General features: G+C 36.3%; 1 protein-coding gene across 1 annotated transcript; it reads left to right on the top strand.

Annotated features, from left to right (window-relative positions):
* Nucleotides 1-322: 322 nt before the first annotated feature.
* On the top strand, nucleotides 323-6,712 carry LOC130027625 (hyaluronidase PH-20-like). Its single transcript, XM_056118475.1, has 3 exons — nucleotides 323-1,276; nucleotides 2,621-2,710; nucleotides 6,410-6,712. The coding sequence occupies exons 1-3, from the start codon at nucleotides 323-325 to the stop codon at nucleotides 6,710-6,712; spliced, it is 1,347 nt and encodes a 448-aa protein (XP_055974450.1).
* Nucleotides 6,713-20,552: the final 13,840 nt, after the last annotated feature.

Here is a 20,552-nt window from a genome sequence, read left to right as displayed (position 1 = left end):
TTAGAGTTAGAGTACACTTTGTGAATATATGAACAGAAGAAAATCTTTTTCATCTTCAAATATTTCATCAAAGTCATGATTCTTGATCTTCAGAGTATGATAAAGTTTACAATTTATAATACAGATAAATAGGCTTTATATGTATTTTTCAGATATGTTTGAGAAATTTGCAAACCATCACTGAAATATAATGAAAGAAGAAATATAATAAATTGAACCACAGTTATCATCATCCTACTCTGTTACTATCACAAATCAAATTTGAAAATATCAAAAAATTGATCACAGAATAGGTAACATTTTTCTATTATTTTTTTTCACCATGAAAGTACTAGAAGACAAATGTTTCATCCTTTACAGCTTTGTTGGGTTCAACGGATCATTTCTGGCAATGCACACCTTCCTTATGTTTCCAAGTTACGTGACTATGAATTATTCTGCATCTCCTATTATTCCAAACACTACTTACATTCTTGCATGGAATGTTCCAACAGAAAAATGTCCTAATGAATACAATGTGACAATAAATCTGAGCATCTACTCATTTATAGGATATCCTACTAAAAATACCACTGGACAAAATGTTACATTGTTTTATGTGGATAGACTTGGTCTATATCCTCACATAAATATGAGTAGTAATGAAGATGTGAATGGAGGTATTCCCCAGTGTGGAAATCTGACAGCACACTTGCAAAAAGCCAGAAATGACATTGATTATTATATAAAAAACGGTTCTGTGGGCTTGGCTGTTATTGACTGGGAAGATTGGAGACCCACTTGGGCTAGAAATTGGGGTTCAAAAACTATTTACAAGAACAAATCTATTGAGTTGGTTAAACAAAATAAAAGTCTTAATGAACATGAGGTTAACAATACAGCGAAAAGAGAATTTGAAAAGTCAGCAAAGGATTTCATGCTAGAGACTTTAAAACTGGGAAAATCATTAAGACCAAAGAACTATTGGGGTTTTTACCTTTTCCCTGATTGTTACAATCATCAGTATACTAAAAGCGAATATAATGGAAGTTGCTTTGAAATAGAGAAAAGAAGAAATGATCAGCTCAACTGGTTGTGGAATGAAAGCTCTGCTCTTTACCCATCCATTTACTTGAATAAAAATTTAAGTTCAAATCCACGGGCGGCACTCTTTGCCAGAAATAGGGTCCAGGAAGCTTTTCGGGTATCTGCAAATCTTGGTGTTGAAAATGCGCTTCCGGTTTTTGTGTATGTCCGTCCGGATTTTACAGATGCTCCTGGAGAATTTCTTTCTGAGGTATGAAAATCAATGCAAACCACGGGTCATGACATTGTATTCAGTGGAATTAAACATTATTTTTGAAGGGAATGAAACTTACATTTTAGTACACTTGAGGTAGAACCAGTTCACCATATAATGATAGAAGTGTAAAATAAAACTATGTTTGACTTTTAATTCAATCGTATATAGCTTCCAATGAGAATGAGGTATAGTTGATATTCAGAAATTTATTCTAGCCTTGACTTTTCTTTTTATAAGTGGTCTTCCCTCTCTGCCTCCCTCCCTCCCTTCCTCTCTTTCTCCCATCCTCCCTCCCTCCTTTCCTCCCTCCCTCCCTTCCTTCCTTCCTTCCTTCCTTCCTTCCTTCCTTCCTTCCTTCCCTCCCTCCCTCCCTCCCTCCCTCCCTCCCTACCTGTGTTCTTTCCTTCCTTCCTTCCTTCCTTCCTTCCTTCCTTCCTTCCTTCCTTCCTTCCTTCCTTCCCTCCCTCCCTCCCTCCCTCCCTCCCTCCCTGTCTTCCTTACTTCCTTCCTTCCCTCTCTCCCTCCCTCCCTCCCTCCCTCCCTCCCTCCCTCCCTCCCTCCCTCCCTTTCATCCTTTCTTCCTTCCCACCCTCCCTCCCTCCCTACCTGTCTTTCTTCCTTCCTTCCCTCCCTCCCTCCCTCCCTCCCTGTGTTCTTTCCTTCCTTCCTTCCTTCCTTCCTTCCTTCCTTCCTTCCTTCCTTCCTTCCTTCCTTCCTTCCTTCCCTCCCTCCCTCCCTCCCTCCCTGTCTTCCTTACTTCCTTCCTTCACTCTCTCACTCCCTCCCTCCCTCCCTCCCTGTCATCCTTTCTTCCTTCCTACCCTCCCTCCCTCCCTCCCTGTCTTCCTTCCTTCCTTCCCTCCCTCCCGCCCTCCCTCCCTCCCACCCTCCCTGTTTTCCTTCCTTCCTTCCTTCCTTCCTTCCTTCCTTCCTTCCTTCCTTCCTTCCTTCCTTCCTTCCTTTTCTCTTTCCTTCCCTCCCTCCTTCATTCTTTCATAGTTTTTGTCCTTTTTTCCAATTATCTTGCCACAGACCGCCTAAAAATGCTTAGAGTACCATATGAGGTACAGGGATCTAAATATGCCCGAATTTGCCAACAAAGTGCCTTACCTATTCACTGTGCAATCATTTCTGTATCTTCTTTTTTGACAGATCAATGAACATCATGAAAATATTTTTTGTTTTATGAAGATAGTACCTTTTAAAAGATAAAATCAAGTTAGAAGAAAACATTAAATTACATTTGTAGACTCTGCTGCTTAACTTTAGTTTACTATTCTATTTGTAAAATTTTAGTTTTGTTCCAATTGGTTTAACACTTTTCTATCACTTTGACAGTTTGATCTTGTGAATACTATTGGTGAGAGTATTGCTCTAGGTGCCTCTGGAATTATAGTATGGGGAAGCCTCAATTTCAGCAAAAGTGCGGTAAGTCTAATTGTAGGCAGTGGGCAAAACTATTCTCAATTTTACTGTCTTTGTTGATTCTGAGGAATAAAAATGGTGTGATGATCCTCACACATCAGAGTTGCTCAATGTGTCTTATGGAATCCAATAATCTAGCATTTGTTTATTTCTATTAGAGGCAGGGTGTATTTTCTTTCTTTCGAGTCTGGAAGTAAATAATACGATTCTGGACTTTAATCTGGAAGTGATATTTTGTGTCTTTCATTCCTACTGAGAAGCAAAATCACTTCTACTGTATCAAATTTTTCCATTTTGTTGAGTAATTTTTAAATGAAATCCTCTGTTCCTAATCTTCTATTTCTAATCTTCTGTTTCTACTCTTGAAAGACACTAGTCAACATGCACTTGTTAGTTTGTGATACAGTACTATATTATTCTTAACTAAGCATGCATATACATAGTCATTGAAGAAAATTACTTCATTGTAATTTATTGTAAAGTTCATAAAACAATGTTTTTAAATAAAATTGGGCTGAGTGGTTCTTTATATAACTTTTAGCTAAAATTACTTTGTTTTTTAAAATGCATTAGAAAATCCAAGAGTGATAGATCTAGTTTTTTTTACCCCTTTTTGTCACACACAGGGTACTCAGTATGTGTTGAGGGTTCACTCCCAGTGGCTTAAAGGTCTATATGTTTATCAGGAATTGAAGAGACAGAAGCATGTAAGACAAGCATATTATAGACAGTACTACCTCTCTAGCCCAAGAGTAATAGAAGTCTTTAACATAAAGAAAACATTATTTTGGGGATAAAGAGGTAGTAAAGCAGGTAGAGCATTTGCCTTGTACATGGCTAACCCTGGTGTAAAACCTGGCATCCCATGTGGTTCCCCCAGCAATGCAGAACTAATTCCTACATTCAGAGTCAGGAGTATCCCCTGAGCATTGCCAGGTCACCCAAAAATTTAAAAAAATACAAAAGTACAAAAATATAATATAAAATTAAAATATCATTGTTTATAAGTGTTTATGAAGCATAGTTTATTTTAATTTTAATTGGGCCTGAAAGAATAATACAATGGTAATTATTTTTTGAAATCAATGAAAACGTTCAAAACATTCTTAAGTGACAAGATTTTAAATTCAATTTTCCAATGTATTGAACTTAGTTGAAACTTTAAACGCAATGCAAAAATAGTTTTGTCATAGGGGACACATATTTTTTGGAGGTGAGCTTTTCCTTTATTGATAGAAGTAGACATGTTGTTGATATATGTGTCATGGAGAAAGTCTTATGATATCAAGAGCCAGAATCTTGTTTCAGGAAATGTAAAGAACAGAATTGATCATGTAAGATGTAAAAAACTTTTTTTTCTTTTGTGCCCATAAATAAAGTAGTCAATATATCAATTTTTAATGGTATAAATATTAGGTAAGCTTCAATGTGAAACTTTGTTTCTCTCTGTTTTGGGTTTACTCTTAACTATGCTGAGAGGTTCCTTCTCACTCTGTTCTCAAGATACATTTTTGATGATACTTGAAGACTACAGGTGTTGCCAGGGATTGAGGCAGGATTGGCTGTATTTAAGGCAGCTTCTTGAATTCTATACTACCTCTTGGTTACTCATTTTGCAACTTGAAAAAGATAATTTCAGTACTTTCAACTATTTTGCATACTTATATTTCTTAGGTGTCACACTGTTCAACAGTGCCTAAAGAACTAACAGAAAAATATAATTGAAAGAAGGAGATCCTGTTAAACACTTTGCAGAATCTTTTACGTGTCATAAAATGAATTAAAATATAAAACTACTTAGAAATAGTTTAAAGCATCACTCATGTTTCCTGAAACATATGTCCTCCAGTTTCAAGAGACTTTATTTAAATGATTAATCACTATATATTCCCTTTGTTGAGTTTTTGCTTTAACAAGTCTTGATTATTTTTTAGTGTAGGCAATCACGATCACAATCAAGATCTTCCTGTTGTTCGTTGATTGTCTTGAGCAAGCACCAGTAACGTCTCCTTCTACCTAGCCCTGAGATTTTAAAAGAGCCATTTCAATGCTCTTTCAGGATTAGGAGGATGAGAACCATCATTGTTACTGGTTTTTTGCATATTGAGTACTACACAGGAAGATTGCCAGACTCTGCTGTGTGGGTAGGATACTTTTTGTAGCCTGCAGGGTTCTCCAAAGCAAAGATAATAAGATGTTGCGCTGCCACAAATGCGGCTGCATGCTTTTGGGAGCTGGGTTTTATAGTCTCTGCATCTTGGCCGTTGATGGGACCAACCTGGCACTTTTAGAGGCTGGTGATTCTGAGGCCTACCTACTGGAAGATGGGGGGTCTTGGTGGAGATGACCCAGTCCCAATCCGAGTAGGCTTGGAGACCTCAGCCCCGGGACCCGCATGCCTAGATTTCTCTGCCAGTACTTTCATGCATGAGGCCCTTCCAGACTGTGGAGAGTGGTCCCAGCATGGCCGTGGCTAGCTCCCGAGGTCCTAGCTGCTGGGGCTCTGCTTCGGGTGGGGGGGTGGGGGAGAGAAACTCAACCCTCCCACTCCAATGGGCCCCAGTGAGGACAGTCAGGAGCTGGAGCAGGAGACTGCGCTGTTCTCCTCCAACAGTTGGGTTTTATAGTCTCTGCATCTTGGCCGTTGATGGGACCAACCTGGTGCTCTCGGCAGCTGATGGGTGTGACGCTTGCCTACTGGAAGATGAGTGGTCCGGGTGGTGAAGGCCCAGTCCCAATCTGAGTAGGCTTGGAGACCTCAGCCCCAGGACCCATGTGCCTGTGTTCCTTTGACAGTTCTTTCATGCATGAGACCCGTCCGGACGTGTGTAGAGTGGTCCCAGCATGGCCGTGGCTGCCTCCAGAGGTCCTCAGCTGCTGGGGCTCTGCTCAGGGCAGGGGGGGAGGAGAGAAACTCAACCCTCCCTCTCCAAGGGGCCCCGTTGAGGACAGCCAGGTGTGGGGGCAGGAGACTGCGCTATTTTCCTCTGGGAGCAGGGTTTTATAGTCTCTGGGTCTTTGCTGATGATGGAACCACCTGGCCCTGGCGGCAGCTGGTGGGTGTGACACCAACCTACTGGAAGATGGGAGATCTGGGTGGAGGAGGCCCAGTTCTGATCCGAACAGGTTTGTAGATCTCATCCCCGGGACCCACATTCCTGGGTTCCTCTGACCGTTCCTTCATGCATGAGACTTGTCCGGACTTGTGGAGGGTGGTCTCAGCATGGCTGTGGCTGGTTCTGGAGGTCTTCGACTGCTGGGGCTCTGCTCAGGGTGGGGAGGGAAACTCAACTCGGCCCCCTCCAAGTTACCCTGGTGAGGACAGCCAGATGCAGGAGCAGGAGACTCTGGTAAGATTAAAGGAAAAAGTAGTGTTTCCTTGGTGAATTTCATTTATTGGTGCTCTTTTTGTTGTTCTTTTTAAAAAATTTGATTCATTTATTTTGTTTTGGATGTCATACTCAATGATACTCAAAAGTTACTCCTGGCTCAAAACTGAGGAATTATACAAAGCAGTGTTCAGGGGACCATATGGGATGCTGGATATTGAACTGGTCAGCTACCTGTAAGGCAAATGCCCACCCTGCTGTACTATTGCTCATGCCCTCTTTTTGTTATTGTTTTCAGAAAATGCTTCACACAGTGAATCCACTTGTATATAAGTTACCTTGTCCTTTGATACTCTTAACTTTTTATTTACAGGATTCATGCAAAAATCTAACGAATTACTTGAATGATGTCCTAAATCCTTACTTACTGAATGTTACGCGTGAGGCCGAAAGGTGTAGCCAAGTGCTTTGTAAAGGGCAAGGAATATGTAAAAGGAAAGATTGGAACTCAACTGACTATCTTCATCTGAAAGAAGAAACATTTAGGATTGGACATGGGGACATTAAAGAGTCCAAAGTGAATGAGAATTTTACAAATCTAGATGTGAAAGAATTTGCTGAAAATTTTGAGTGTCGCTGTTATCCCAATATGGATTGTAATCAGACAATTTCTTAGCTAAGCATTAATTACCTTAATGTATGTAATGCTAATGTTTGCATGTCATCCTCTCTAGACCCACTTGACAAAGATCCTATTCTTATTGGGAAAAACGTCAAGTTCTGACTTTTTAGCAATATCATATTTTCTATACTATCTGCAATGTTGACTTATTTTTTCTGAAAAAAGTGACTTTTGGGTTCTTTAGAGTAAATATCCAGTGGAAGTCATCTCCAACAGCCTCTAAGAAGGGCTTCAGAGTGTTAACCAGTAAAACACTACCAATCACTTATTCGCTGAATATAATATAAATGAAATCATGTGTGAATGAATGAATTATAAATAAAATGATTTATGATAAATGAGTTTCGATAATTTATGATTAATTTATAATAAATAAATTTATGATGAATTTATAATAAATGAAATCATTAATTCTAATAATTATGTTTTCAACACTAATTGTTTTTGAGGAGGCACAAATAGAGGTGGTCAGGGTTTTCTCCGGGCTCTGTGATCAGATATCATTCCTGTGTGCCTTTGAGGAGCCATTGGTGGTACTGGGGATTTGAACCCAAGTTGGCTACCTTCAAGTCAAGTGCTTAACCTATGTAATAACTCACTGGACCCATTCTGCTAGTTCATTTTATTATCTGTATCAGGTTATGATATTATTTACATTTTTACATATAACTTTAGCAAAGCAATCTTTACAAAAACTAAGAATATTTAACTATGCTTTGCTAGTTCAGATAAAAATACTTATTATTGAATTTTACATTTCTTCGTGAATATAAACTAACCTGTTCCAAACTATAGTTTGATTTAAAAAACAAACCAAACCAATCCAATTTAAAAAAATCGCTCTTTGTGACATTAGTGGAGGGAAGAGCATACTAGTGAAGGAATTAATGTTCGAACATTTTATATCTAAAACCCAATCATAAAGAAAATTGCAAGTCACAGTGATTAAATAAAAATTAATATAAGATTGCTTTTTAGTCATAAAATTAACTTTGAATTGTTACTGATAAATGAAGGACAATGACATAACTTTTGCAAAATCATGATAAGGGCAGTTTTATAGTTTATAATCTACATTTTTTACAGTAATGAAAGCCTTAAAAACCAAAAATTGGAAATTCCTGGCCTTTTTCTATGTGTATAATGAATAGAAGAGTGAAAAAAAGGAATAAAATAATTTCATTGCTAAGCAAAAGAAAGAAAAGTTTGATAGAATAAAAACCATGTTATAGCTAAATAACTTAAGGTGGCAAAAGAAATCAAAACTTATAACCTCTTCAGTATCAGAAGGATTTAAACTATCCATAGGGACATCCTATCTATAGCATTATAAAGATTCAATATAGTTCTATGAAAATATCCAGGACCCTTTTTAAAAGACATAGCCCAAATCCTGTTAAAATTTACACATGGCATTAAGACTCTAGAGACTCTAGAGTAAACGAGGCCACTTTAGATAAAAGAAGATATGAATATGTTTATTTATCCACATTTAAATCATATTACAAAATGATTGTAATGAAAACTGCATAATTCAGTGATAAGGATAGACTGAGATTCCTAGATACAGTGAGAAAAACAGATAAACAGTTCCAGTTTTGACAAACTGCAATTTTTATTCACCTAAAGTTAAAAATTAATTTCTGTCATATGTTATCTGACGCCATGTCTTCAAATATAATTTTGAAGGTGTTGACATTTCTCTGCTCTTTTTTTCATAAAAGGTGTTTTGAACTATGTGCAGAAACATTTACAAAATTGTAGTGAAGAATATATAGAAATATAAGATATCATATTCCCTCCTGTCATTTGAGCATTGTGTCAGAATTTCAATGAGTTTTATCTTTTCAAATTCTGTGAAAAAGGATTAAGGTGTTTCTTCAAATGCCTTTCTAATTGTTGCTGTGAAATAATCTCAGGTGTGATTAACATTTAGTTACAAAGTAATCAAATAAAGTAGATTTCTTTTCATAATCTGGATGATTTTATCCAATTAGTTAATGCCATTAAAGCAGAGGGATCCCCAATCCCATAAAACAAAATCTGTCTCTTGACTAAGACTCACAAATGCTGTATCAGCTCTGGTTGCAACACTAGTCTACCTAACAAATACCATATATCAGACTAATTTAACTTCAAATAATTTAGGCATGTATTTATATCAAACCGCTCTTCAGCCACAAGGGAAGATGTATTGATTCATGTCAGATGCTTGCATATACAGGTACATGGGTAAATATTCATGAGCTCATAATTACAGTTTTGTATCTATTTCTTTGGGTAATCCTTATAAAATACGTTTTCAAATTAATATCATTCTAAAAAGACATAATATGTTTATAAACTCCACACTAATTTGAACTTTCACTTTTCTTTATTTCATTTGATTCCTTATATCAATTTCTAATTCTTTAAATGTGAGGTCTGATTGTGAGTTATTATTTTGCAAGTGGCTAATTAATTTTTCCCAGCACACTTTTTGAAGAGGCCTTATTTTATCCAGTTTATATACCTATATCCATCAACGGCCAAGACTCAGAGACTATAAAATCTAGCTCCCGGAACCGCGCGGCCGCATTCTCGGCCGCGCGACATCTTATCAGGACATCTTTTTATGACATCTTATTATCTCATTCCTACTTTGGACAAACTTGCAGGCTATCGAATGTAGCCTGCCCACAGCGCAGAGTCTAGCAAACTCCCCGTGGCGTACCAAATATGCCAAATACCAGTAACAATGATGGGTCTCATTCTCCTAAAGAGCCTTGAATATAATCTCAGGGTTTGGATGAATGAGACGTTACTGGGGCCTGCTCGAGGCAATCGACGAATAACAGGATGATGAAATGAAATGAAATGAAATCCATTAAAAGATTAAATAATCACATATAGACTGGGGCAAATGGATTTGAGCTCTTGATTTCATTGCATTGGTCTGAGTATCTCTAGCACATTATCATACAGTTTGGCATACAATAGCTTTGTAATATAATTTTCTGAAGGGGGAAGGTACAGTCTGATATCATTTTTACACAAAATAACTTATGCTATTCTGAAATCTTATTACCCTATGTAAAGTTTAACAGCTTTTGTCTCTTAAACATATCTTGGGTCTGTATTGAATCTCTATAATCTCCATAATGCTATGTGTACCATGGTCATTAGCACAATACAATTCTCTCTTATCAAGGACAAAGAATGTAAATTCTTAATCTCTTTTGTAAAGCTGGCTTCAAGATTCTTGATTTTTTTACAGATGATGTGCATAATCAACCCAGATGTAACTCCTCCTCCCAGATCCCCATCTTCCCATTGGTAGGCATTACACTCACCAACTGCCTCCGGCAACATATAATCCCATCAACGGCCAGGACCCAAAGACTATAAAACCCAGCTCCCGTACATCTTACTATCCAGATCTTACTCTGAAGAAGCTGGCAGGCTACTGAAAGTATCCTGGCCACATAGCAGAGTCTGGCAAACTCCCCGTGATGTATTCGATATGCCAAAATGCAGTAACAATGATGGGTCTTATTCTCCTGACCCTGAAAGAGCCTCGAATGTGGCACTTTCTAAAATCTCAGGGCTAAGACGAATGAGATATTACTGGTACCTGTTCAAGGAAATCAATGAACAGCAGGGTGACAGTGATACAGTGATAGAGTGATGTGACAGGAATTGGTTGATTTGTTTTTTCTCTCTTCTACTTTTTTATTTGCAAACTCAAATGCCATGGATTTATCTGGCTTTTGTTTCCCTCTACAACTAGTGGAGAGTTTGTGATTTCTAGGATTTTTAAAACTTTTTTTATTACTTTTCTAAGGATAGAATAAGAGCTATAATCAAAGAAATCATTGTAACAAACTTCCTTGATTTCTGTATCGAATGCACTCAGATAAAAGAAGTACAAAACATTGCATCCATAAAATCTAGATGTCTCCCTTCATTTGGAGTCAGAAAGGGTCTCATAATGTGGCTACCATAATATGTATTTAAAAAATCTGAAATTCACATTATACTTTCCATCCTTCGCAAACCCCCATTTGGTGTCCTTGTACCACTTACTATTCAATATTCAAGACATCACACATATAGCTTCTTTCATAACACTAAAATCTTCTTCTGTCACTCTTATTTGTATCTCGCCTGCACAGTAAAAACCTGACAAGCTACCCTTGATGTATTCAATATGCCAAACACAGTAACAAGTCTCACAATGGAGACGTTACTGGGCCCACTCAAGCAAATCGATGAAAAACGGGAGGACAGTGACGGTGACAGTGATAGTGGAAGCTTAAGCACTGTCTTGAATATAGATATAGATGTCTTATTTGTATTAAAGATCATTCTGTGCTTATACACTGTGTTGTGATTTTTCACTTTCAGAGTCTGTTTTTATACATGCGGGAAACTCACTAATATCAAGAAGCATCTAGTTATGTTTGAATGACTTTTGATCATAACTTAGCCTAGCGGAAAATAAAGAAGCAGTAAATTCTTTTCAAATCATTTGAATAGATATTTAGGAAATAAAAAGGGATCTTTTATAAACATGGTTTTCAAATTTGATAATTGAATACTGAAAGACATTAGGATATATATGACTTAGTAATACTATTATTTTTCAATAAGTATGTACCCTAAATAAGGAACAGTCGAAGTGAGGGTCACATTGTGTATGTCTTGTAGATCTCAATGTCACGGCAGAGTTTATTTTAGTGGTAAGACTGTCTGCGGATCCCAAGGCTTCAAGAGACTGATGTCAAATGTCACCTACACAAATATTTGATACAGACTTATAGAGCTCAAGAACCCACCTGCTCTCAATCTGACCGGTTCAATGTCCTCATGTGAACTGATGTGCTATGTCCGTCGTGCTGTTACCAATGGAGTTGTTATGGTTTTGAAATCTGAGGCCAAGGAATTGGATTGTAATTTCCTTTACCCGATGGAAAGAAGTTGAATAACATTTGTAAGATGGGACAATACATATGTCTGTTTCATGGAGATCTTACTAGGATTAAATCAGTTGAGTGACTGAGAAGAAAATGATTTTTGGAAATGAAGGATAAAACAAGCACATGACTATTGACTTTCCTACTTAGTTAGGATCAGGTACATGAAAAAGCTTTTTTCCTCTGTGTCATGTCACATATGTTTCTATCATGAACCAAAAGATCTAGGTATTGAGAACTCCATGCATCTCCCACTTTTTCTTATAGTGTTTGGAGAAAGGCATCCTACAAGTCTGCATTTCATTTCATGGTCTGAATATAAATATCATAGAATATTGAATCAGTAAGACATAAAATACTCCTCGTAATAAATTCTCTCCATCCTATTATACTTTTCATCTTAAATTTCGTTACAGATTTTGTCTCTTGAGTTAAACGACTTCTTATTCTAAGATACTAGTTTTTGAGACATATATTGTGAATAAATATCAGTTGATGTATTTGTCTGCTCCCGATCAAAATAGGATATGTAAATTAAACGTCATGATGACATCTTGAATTATTTGAACTAAATATATAAAAAATTATGAAAGACCAAAAATTTTGAAATGTTTCAACCATTGTGAAAAAATATTTAATCCCCCTAATGGTCAAATTGTTAGGACAGCACAATATTTGTGGAGCAAAATTTACTGCATAATTCAAACAAATTAAAAATTTGAGATCCATTTTGGAGGAAAATTTCAGTTAGTTGAATAATAAAAATTAAAAATAAAGAAAAAATTACATTAACTGTAAGTATACTAAGATTCAAATATTAAAACTTCCTTATGAAAATAAACCAAGTTTTTTAATTTCATTGGTATATTGTCCAGATCTGTCTAATAAAGGTGCATTATAAAGAGAAATTTCCTTAAAATAATTTAGAACTGATTTTATTCTAGCTTTGATCACGTGATAAATATTAAATTGCTTTTTGATTTTTTTTTTCATTTGAAAAATCTGAGTAATTTTCTTAAACCCAGAGTCCTGCTGTGATGGAATTGCCACAAATTTTTATTTTTTGTTTTCTTTTTGGGTCACACCCGGCGATGCTCAGGGGTTACTCCTGACTCTGCGCTCAGGAATTATCCCTGGCAGTGCTCAGGGGAACATATGGGATGCTGGGAATCGAACCTGGGTTATCTGCGTGCAAGGCAAATGCCCTATCTACTGTGCTATTATTCCAGCCCCACCAGATAAGATATCAATAGGGGTTCAGAACAGGGATTTGAACCTCTATTTTATTTAGTCATGGTGAGCAAACATCCAGTTGGGTCTCCAGGAGTCCAAAACATCAGTTACCGTTTCCTTAATGTCCTTGAAGAATGATATATTGGACAATCAACACATTTAGTGTTATATAAAATATATATATATATATATATATATATATATATATACTGAGTTAGAGAAACCAATCTTTTTCGTAAAGTTAACAACACATTATCAATAACATAGTTTACTTTCTCATGCTCTCCTTGTCCTAGGACTCCTGAATCTCTCCTTCACGTGCTTGGCTTCTTATACCCTGCTTTAGCTGAAGAATAGAAAGACCATTCTACCTTACTTTAAAACAAATATAAAAAAAAATTTGCGTGTTTATGTAAGATTTTTTTTCTAATCCAATTGATGGTGACTTTTTATTTTAGCCAGGTGCAACAGGCATACGGGAGGATTTCAACAACAGTAAGTGGTCCTAGAATTCATATATATATATATATATATATATATATATATATATACACGCACACACTAGAATACTTCACCACTGTAAGAAAGTTTAAATACATTCAATTTTTGCAACACAGAGAAAATAAAATTATCAAGATTAATGCAATTAACAGAAAGAGAACGATAAATTCAGAATTGTCTCATTTATATGTGATATATGAAATACATGAATTAAATGATGTACTTTGAAAAGATGGGGGGAGATGCGTACATCACTTTAGTCCCAGAATATACACAGAAGGGCAGAGATGTGAAGAAAGCATGGGAAAAAAGAAAAGATAAACTGTAAACTATGGGTAGAATGGGTCAAGAGGATTAAAGTACATTGTGTTTTAAAGGACTGGTGTAGGTAAATGTCCAAGCCACAGCGTCAACAAAAATTTAAAAAAAAGTTCAAAATTCTGTAAACCAATTTACAAAGCTGCTTTTCAAGATGGCAAGCTGCGAATATGTAATGGCTGGGTGGGGTCTGAGAACCCAAGAGAGGGAAGAAGACACTGGTGGTGGGATTGGTACTGGCACATAGTATGTCTTAAATCCAACTATGAATAACATTGAAAATCCTGACGCAGTAATAAAATGACAAACATAATAATGTGTAGATAGCAAGAAGAAAAGAACTATATGAGTTTGTGCATGAGGTGGGAGAAGTGTGAGAAGAGGGAATGAGAAGTGAAGGGGGCAGGGTTCAAGGGAATTCAGGAGCATCAGTGGCATAAAGGAATGAGCTATCTAAATAATTGAATCAATCACATTGTGATTGATTCAATCCCAGAGTCAAAAGTTTTGTAATTATAGACCAGAACTTTAACAACCAAGTTTAAAAAGGTCATTGTCATGATGTATGATCTTTTTGATGAGTTGTTGAATTCTATTGGCTAGTATTTTGTTGAGAATCTTTGCATCCGTGTCCATCAGGGATATTGGCTTGTAGTTTTCTTTTCTTGTGGTGTCTTTGTTTCCTTTTGGTATTAGAGAGATATGGGCTTCATAGAAACTGTTTGGGAGAGTTTCCGTTTTTTCAATTTCCTGGAAAAGCTTGAGAAGAACTAGCAATAAGTCCTCTTTAAATGTTTGGAAAAATTCGCTAGTAAATCCATCTGGACCTGGGCTTTTGTTTTTGGGAAGACTTTTGATTACAGTTTCAATTTCCTTGATGTGAATAGGTCTATTCAGGTACTCTATATCTTCTTGCTTCAGCTTTGGGAGATGATAGGAATCCAGGAATTTATCCATTTCTTCTAGGTTCTCTTGTTTCGTGGCATACAGACTTTCAAAGTAGTCTCTGATGATCTCTTGAATTTCTTTAGTTTCTGTTGTGATATCCCCATTCTTATTTCTGATTCGATTTATTAAGGCTCTCTCTCTCTCTGTTTATTTGTGAGTGTTGCTAGTGGTTTATCTATCTTATTTATTTTCTCGAAGAACCAGCTCTTGGTTTTATTGATCTTTCGGATTGTTTCTTTGTTTTCCATGTCAGTGATTTCTGCTCTAAGTTTTATGATCTCTTTCCTTCTGCCTGATTTAGGCTCTTTCTGTCTGAGAGCCTTCCCCCTAAGGTCAGGGATGAGACAAGTATGCCCACTCTCTCCACTGCTGTTCAATATAGTACTGGAAGTACTTGCAATAGCGATTAGGCAAGAAAAAGATATTAAGGGCATCCAGATAGGGAAAGAAGAAATTAAGCTCTCACTATTCGCAGATGACATGATACTATACTTAGAGAACCCTAAAACCTCTACCAAGAAACTCCTAGAAACAATAGGCTTGTATAGTAAAGTGGCAGGCTATAAAATCAATACCCAAAAATCCATGGCTTTCCTATATGCAAATAATGAAAGAGAAGAAAGTGACATGAAGAAAACAATTCCATTCACAATTGTGCCCCAGAAAATCAAGTACCTAGAAATCGCCTTAACTAAGGAAGTAAAGGATCTGTACAAAGAAAACTACAAAACACTACTTCGGGAAATAAAAGAGGACGCGAGGAAATGGAAAAATATCCCCTGTTCATGGATGGGGAGAATCAACATTGTCAAAATGGCAATACTTCCCAAGGCACTGTAAAAATTCAATGCAATCCCTATAAGGATACCCACGACATTCTTCAAAGAAATGGAGCAAACACTCCTGAAATTTATATGGAACAATAAGCCCCCACGAATAGCTAAAGCAATTCTAGGGAAAAAGAAAATGGGAGGAATCAACCTACCTAACTTCAAGCTCTACTACAAAGCAGTAATAATCAAAACAGCATGGTACTGGAACAAAGGCAGAGTTGCAGACCAATGGAATAGAGTTGAATATACTGACATCTCCTCCCAAACATATAATCATCTAATCTTCGATAAGGGGGCAGGAAAAGTGAAATGGAGCAGGGAAAGCCTCTTTAATAAATTGTGCTGGCAAAACTGGACGGCTACATGCAAAAAAGTGGGCTCAGATCTCTGCCTAACGCCATGCACAAAAGTAAGATCGAAATGGATTTATGACCTCAACATCAGACCGGAATCCATAATGTTTATTGAAGACAAAGTTGGCAAAACTCTCCACAATATTGAAGTTAGTGGTATCTTCAAAGACGTCACGCCACTGGCGAGCAAGTGAAAACATAGATAGACAAATGGGACTATCTTAAACTAAGAAGCTTCTGCACCTCAAAAGAAACAGTGACCAAAATACAAAGACAGCCTACAGAATGGGAAAGAATATTCACCAAATACATATCCGACAAGGGGTTGATTTCAAGGATATACAAGGTACTGGTTAAACTACACAAGAAGAAATCACCCAACCCCATCAAAAAATGGGGCGAGGAAATGAACAGAAATTTTCGCAAATAAGAAATCCGAATGGCAACAAGGCACATGAGAAAATGCTCTACATCACTAATCATCAGAGAGATGCAGATCAAAACAACAATGAGATATCATTTCACACCACAGAGACTGGCCCACATCCACAAGAACAAAAGGAACAGGTGCTGGCGCGGATGTGGCGAGAAAGGGACCCTCCTTCACTGCTGGTGGGAATGCAGACTGGTCCAACCCTTTTGGAAAACAGTATGGACGATTCTCAAAAAATTAGAATTCGATCTCCCATTTGACCCAGCTATAGCACTCCTGGGAATATATCCCAGAGAGGCAAAAAGGTATAGTCGAAGTGACATCTGCAATTGTTTGTTCATTGCAGCACTCTTTACAATAGCCAGAATCTGGAAAAAACCTGAGTGCCCGAGAACAGATGACTGGTTAAAGAAGCTTTGGTACATTTACACAATGGAGTACTATGTAGCTGTTAGAAAAGATGAAGTTATGAAATTTACATACAAGTGGTACTCCATGGAAAGTATCATGTTAAGCGAAATGAGTCAGAAAGAGCGGGATAGACACAGAAAGATTGCATTCATCTGGGGAACATAAAGCAACAAAACGGGAGACTAACACCCAGGAAGGGCTCAGATTAGTACCAGGAATTTTGCTCCATGACTTGAAGGCCAGCCACATGTGCTAGGTGAGAAGGAAGCTCAAATAGAGAAGAGAGCACCAAATAAAGGGTGTTGTGAAGACCCTCCCAGGGTGGGAGAGACATGCCAAAAGTGGTCTATAGACCGAACATGATTGCCACTCAATGCCTCTCTGGCAAAACACAGTACCCAAAAGAAGAGAGAGAGAACAGGGAGGAATGCCCTGCCACAGCGGCAGGGTGGGAGGGGGGGGGATGGGGGGAGGGATGCAAGGACCCGTGGTGGGGGAGGATGGGCACTGGTGGAGGGATGGGTATTTGATCATTGTATAACTGAAACCCAAGCACAAAAATTTATAAGTCTATAAGTGTACTTCATGGTGTTTCACTAATAAAAAAAATGATAAAAAAAAATTAAAAAAAAAAAGGTCATTGTCACTTTGCTACCTGCAGCTGAAGGGTGGGGAGGACGCTTACAATCTTTGGTGGATGCTTGACACCAGTGGTGAGATTGATGTGAGAACTTTGTATGCCTAAAGATCATCTATGAATATCTTTGTAAATTATAGTATTTTAATTAAATAAAATTTGAAAATACAGCTTAGGTATAATAATAAAAATATATCATCTCTCCTAAATTATGACAGTATATGAATTACTGCAATGTATAAAACATTTTATTGATTAAGGTGTTTTATAATTGTTAATTTTAAAATATAACTGTAACTTACAGATTATTAAAAGCAAGTTAAGCAAACACAGTTAGATAAAATATTATCTTTGATCAAAACTTGTCATTATGAAGATAAAACCTAATAGACCCACACTACAGAAAACATTGGACTAATTTAAATTACTTAAATTTGTGAACACATCTATCAAATTTGAAGGCAGGGAATGGACTTAATTTCATTAGTTGAGCAATGGGGTCATGGAGTGATGGATTAAAGTTGGGAACATTATTTTAAGTAACATTGTAAGTCATACTGTTTAAATGAAAAATTGTTTTTAAATTCTGAAATCGATGTATGACACCTTCTTCATGTCATAGCATATATGACTACATGTATCAACAGTTGATTTTCCCAATTCTGTGAGATTGCTTTCAGTGCTTTTGCCTTCTCTGAGTAGTAAGTTGGTGAGTCTCTGTGGCACTCCCATTTTGTCATCACTGTCCTTGTTCTTAGCTGACCATCACCCTGGAATTCAGTTCCTGTCTCTCTTGTCTCAGATGATTATAAAAGGGCACTCTTGGTTACCACTGTTCTTGGTGAGGCAACAGATGAACTGCCCGTACTTTTCATCTGCAAGCTTAAATGTGCTCAGGTTTTTATTAACTCATACTTGGGTAAGAAAATCTACAAATATTTGGCATACTTCAAAGAGTGAAGAAAATTTCAAAGATTAAACTTTTTCTCTTTTAATTTAGCATCTCTCATACATTTTAACACTTATATACTAACTGTATTGCTTGTTTTATAAAAGATAATAATTATTAATGATGGTTGATATCTTGTAGATATGTTCAATATGCTACTACTCAGAGTAACTCAATTTGAGCTTCATACTGTGATATTTATTTTTTCTGATTTTTGTAAGCATTTTTCTCTTCTCCTGTGAACAGAATTCTCTATGATCAAAGTTACATTTATTTACCATGTAATGTAAAAATACCAAATTCTAAAGTATTTCTTTCCTCTATTTGTTCTGAAACTCATTTGTTTCTCTCACCTATGATGTCAGCTACCAATCAAAGACAGAAAATTGTATTTAAGTATCTTTGATAAAGAAAGGTTTTTTCAATTTGAAAGAAAACAATTTAAATATCTAGTTTTGATGGTTTTCTTCTTCATGAAATCATTCACTAAGATGAAAGGGACAAGCCAATGAAGGATTCAAGTAGTCTGATCTGCTGATAAAGGTATGACACTTGAAGACATGTTCATGGAGATTTGCCATCAATGTGTCCGGTATGAGAATATGTGATATTTTGGAGGCACAGTTCCATCATTGATCTGAATCCCGTGCAGCAGAATTTTATATTGTTTCATATCTATCTGAATGTTTCTTTAATAGATCATACAGCTGTTAATTTAAAAAAATCTCTAGAAAATACTTAATCCTAGTAGGACTGTGGACTATTCAACAAACTTGGTTATCCATCTCTCAGTTTTTTCATTCCTGGTATTTACTATGTTCCAGGCATGAAGGAAAAGTGAATTTTAGTTCACCCTCTTACATACTCTGAGTTAAGTTAATGAGCACATAGAGAAATAGAGTTATGTTTAGTTGAATTCATAATCTTTATTAAGTTTCGATGCACAGAGAAACCTGTTTGTTTAGTTTTGGGGTCATACCCAGTGCTTTACAATTTATACTCCTGACTTTGCACTCTGGAATCATTTCTACTGCTCTCAGTGTTGCTAATAGTCATCAGAGAAAGGACCCTCGGTTTGCCACATGCAACGCAAAAGGATATTATCACATGTGGTCTTCCTTAGGGTTCATAAAGTAGACATTTAAAAAAATTTAACCTAAAAGTGTGTACTAGGAGCATATATAAACATATATGTCTAAATGTACATATATATATACGACAAATTATAGGTATATAATTCAAAAGACCATAAGAGGCTGAAGTGTCTAGGGAAATTCAAATGAACACAAATCACCAGAAAAGTTATGAGGAAAGATAATGGAAGAGATGCTTTGTTTGTGCAAGGCATTTTGGTTTCAAAATTCAGCCCGATTGTATGTTGCTCTCCATCTTTTTCATAGAATATCTTCTATCACAACATAGGCAGAAATGGGGGTCTTAATCATTCTCAATATGTAAGGATCGCAAATTCAGAACACATTTATATGCATTTTTCAGTTTTTCAAACTTATATTGCTTTACTGAAATGTCACAGCAGATATGAGATATTGTCATTTTATTGTCCAAATACTATAATAACTTAACATCCCCAATAAATAAATTGTAGAAATAATTAAATAGTTTGAGGAATTTGATTTTGATCTTATATAGAGGAAGCCGAGAGCAATCTACTGCTATTAAGAAAAATTAGTGACTCTTGTAGTTTTACTTATTTGTGGAGTCATCATAATATACAAATATTTTTGATTACTTAACATGTTATAAAGACATTTAATAATCATTCTAGGCACTTAGTTAGTAATATCTTCTCTTTGGATATAAATCCAACTGTATAAAGACAAATGCTCATATAGGAAATAAATTGTTTTATTTCAGAGTTACAGTACATGCTGTGTATATATGAACAAAAGAAAATCTTTTTAATCTTAAATATTTCATCAAAGTCATGATTCTTGATCTTCTGAGTATGATAAAATTTACAATTTATAATACAGATAAATAGGCTTAATATGTATTTTTTCCAGATATGTTTGAGAAATTTGCAAACCATCGCTAAAATATAAGAAAAGAAGAAATACAATAAATTGAACCACAGTTATCATCAACCTTTTCTGTTACTATCTCAAATTAAATTTGAAAATATCAAATATTTGATCACAGAATACGTAACATTTTTCTATTATTATTTTTCATGATGAAAGTACTAGAGGTCAAATGTATCGTCCTTTGCAGCTTTGTTGGGTTCAGCGGATCATTTCTGGCA

This window comes from Sorex fumeus, unplaced genomic scaffold, assembly GCF_029834395.1.
Source record: "Sorex fumeus unplaced genomic scaffold, SorFum_2.1 ptg000037l, whole genome shotgun sequence".
Lineage (NCBI taxonomy): Eukaryota > Metazoa > Chordata > Mammalia > Eulipotyphla > Soricidae > Sorex > Sorex fumeus.
The sequence above is the reverse complement of the archived record's forward strand: the minus strand, read 5'-3'. Positions and strand labels throughout refer to the sequence as shown.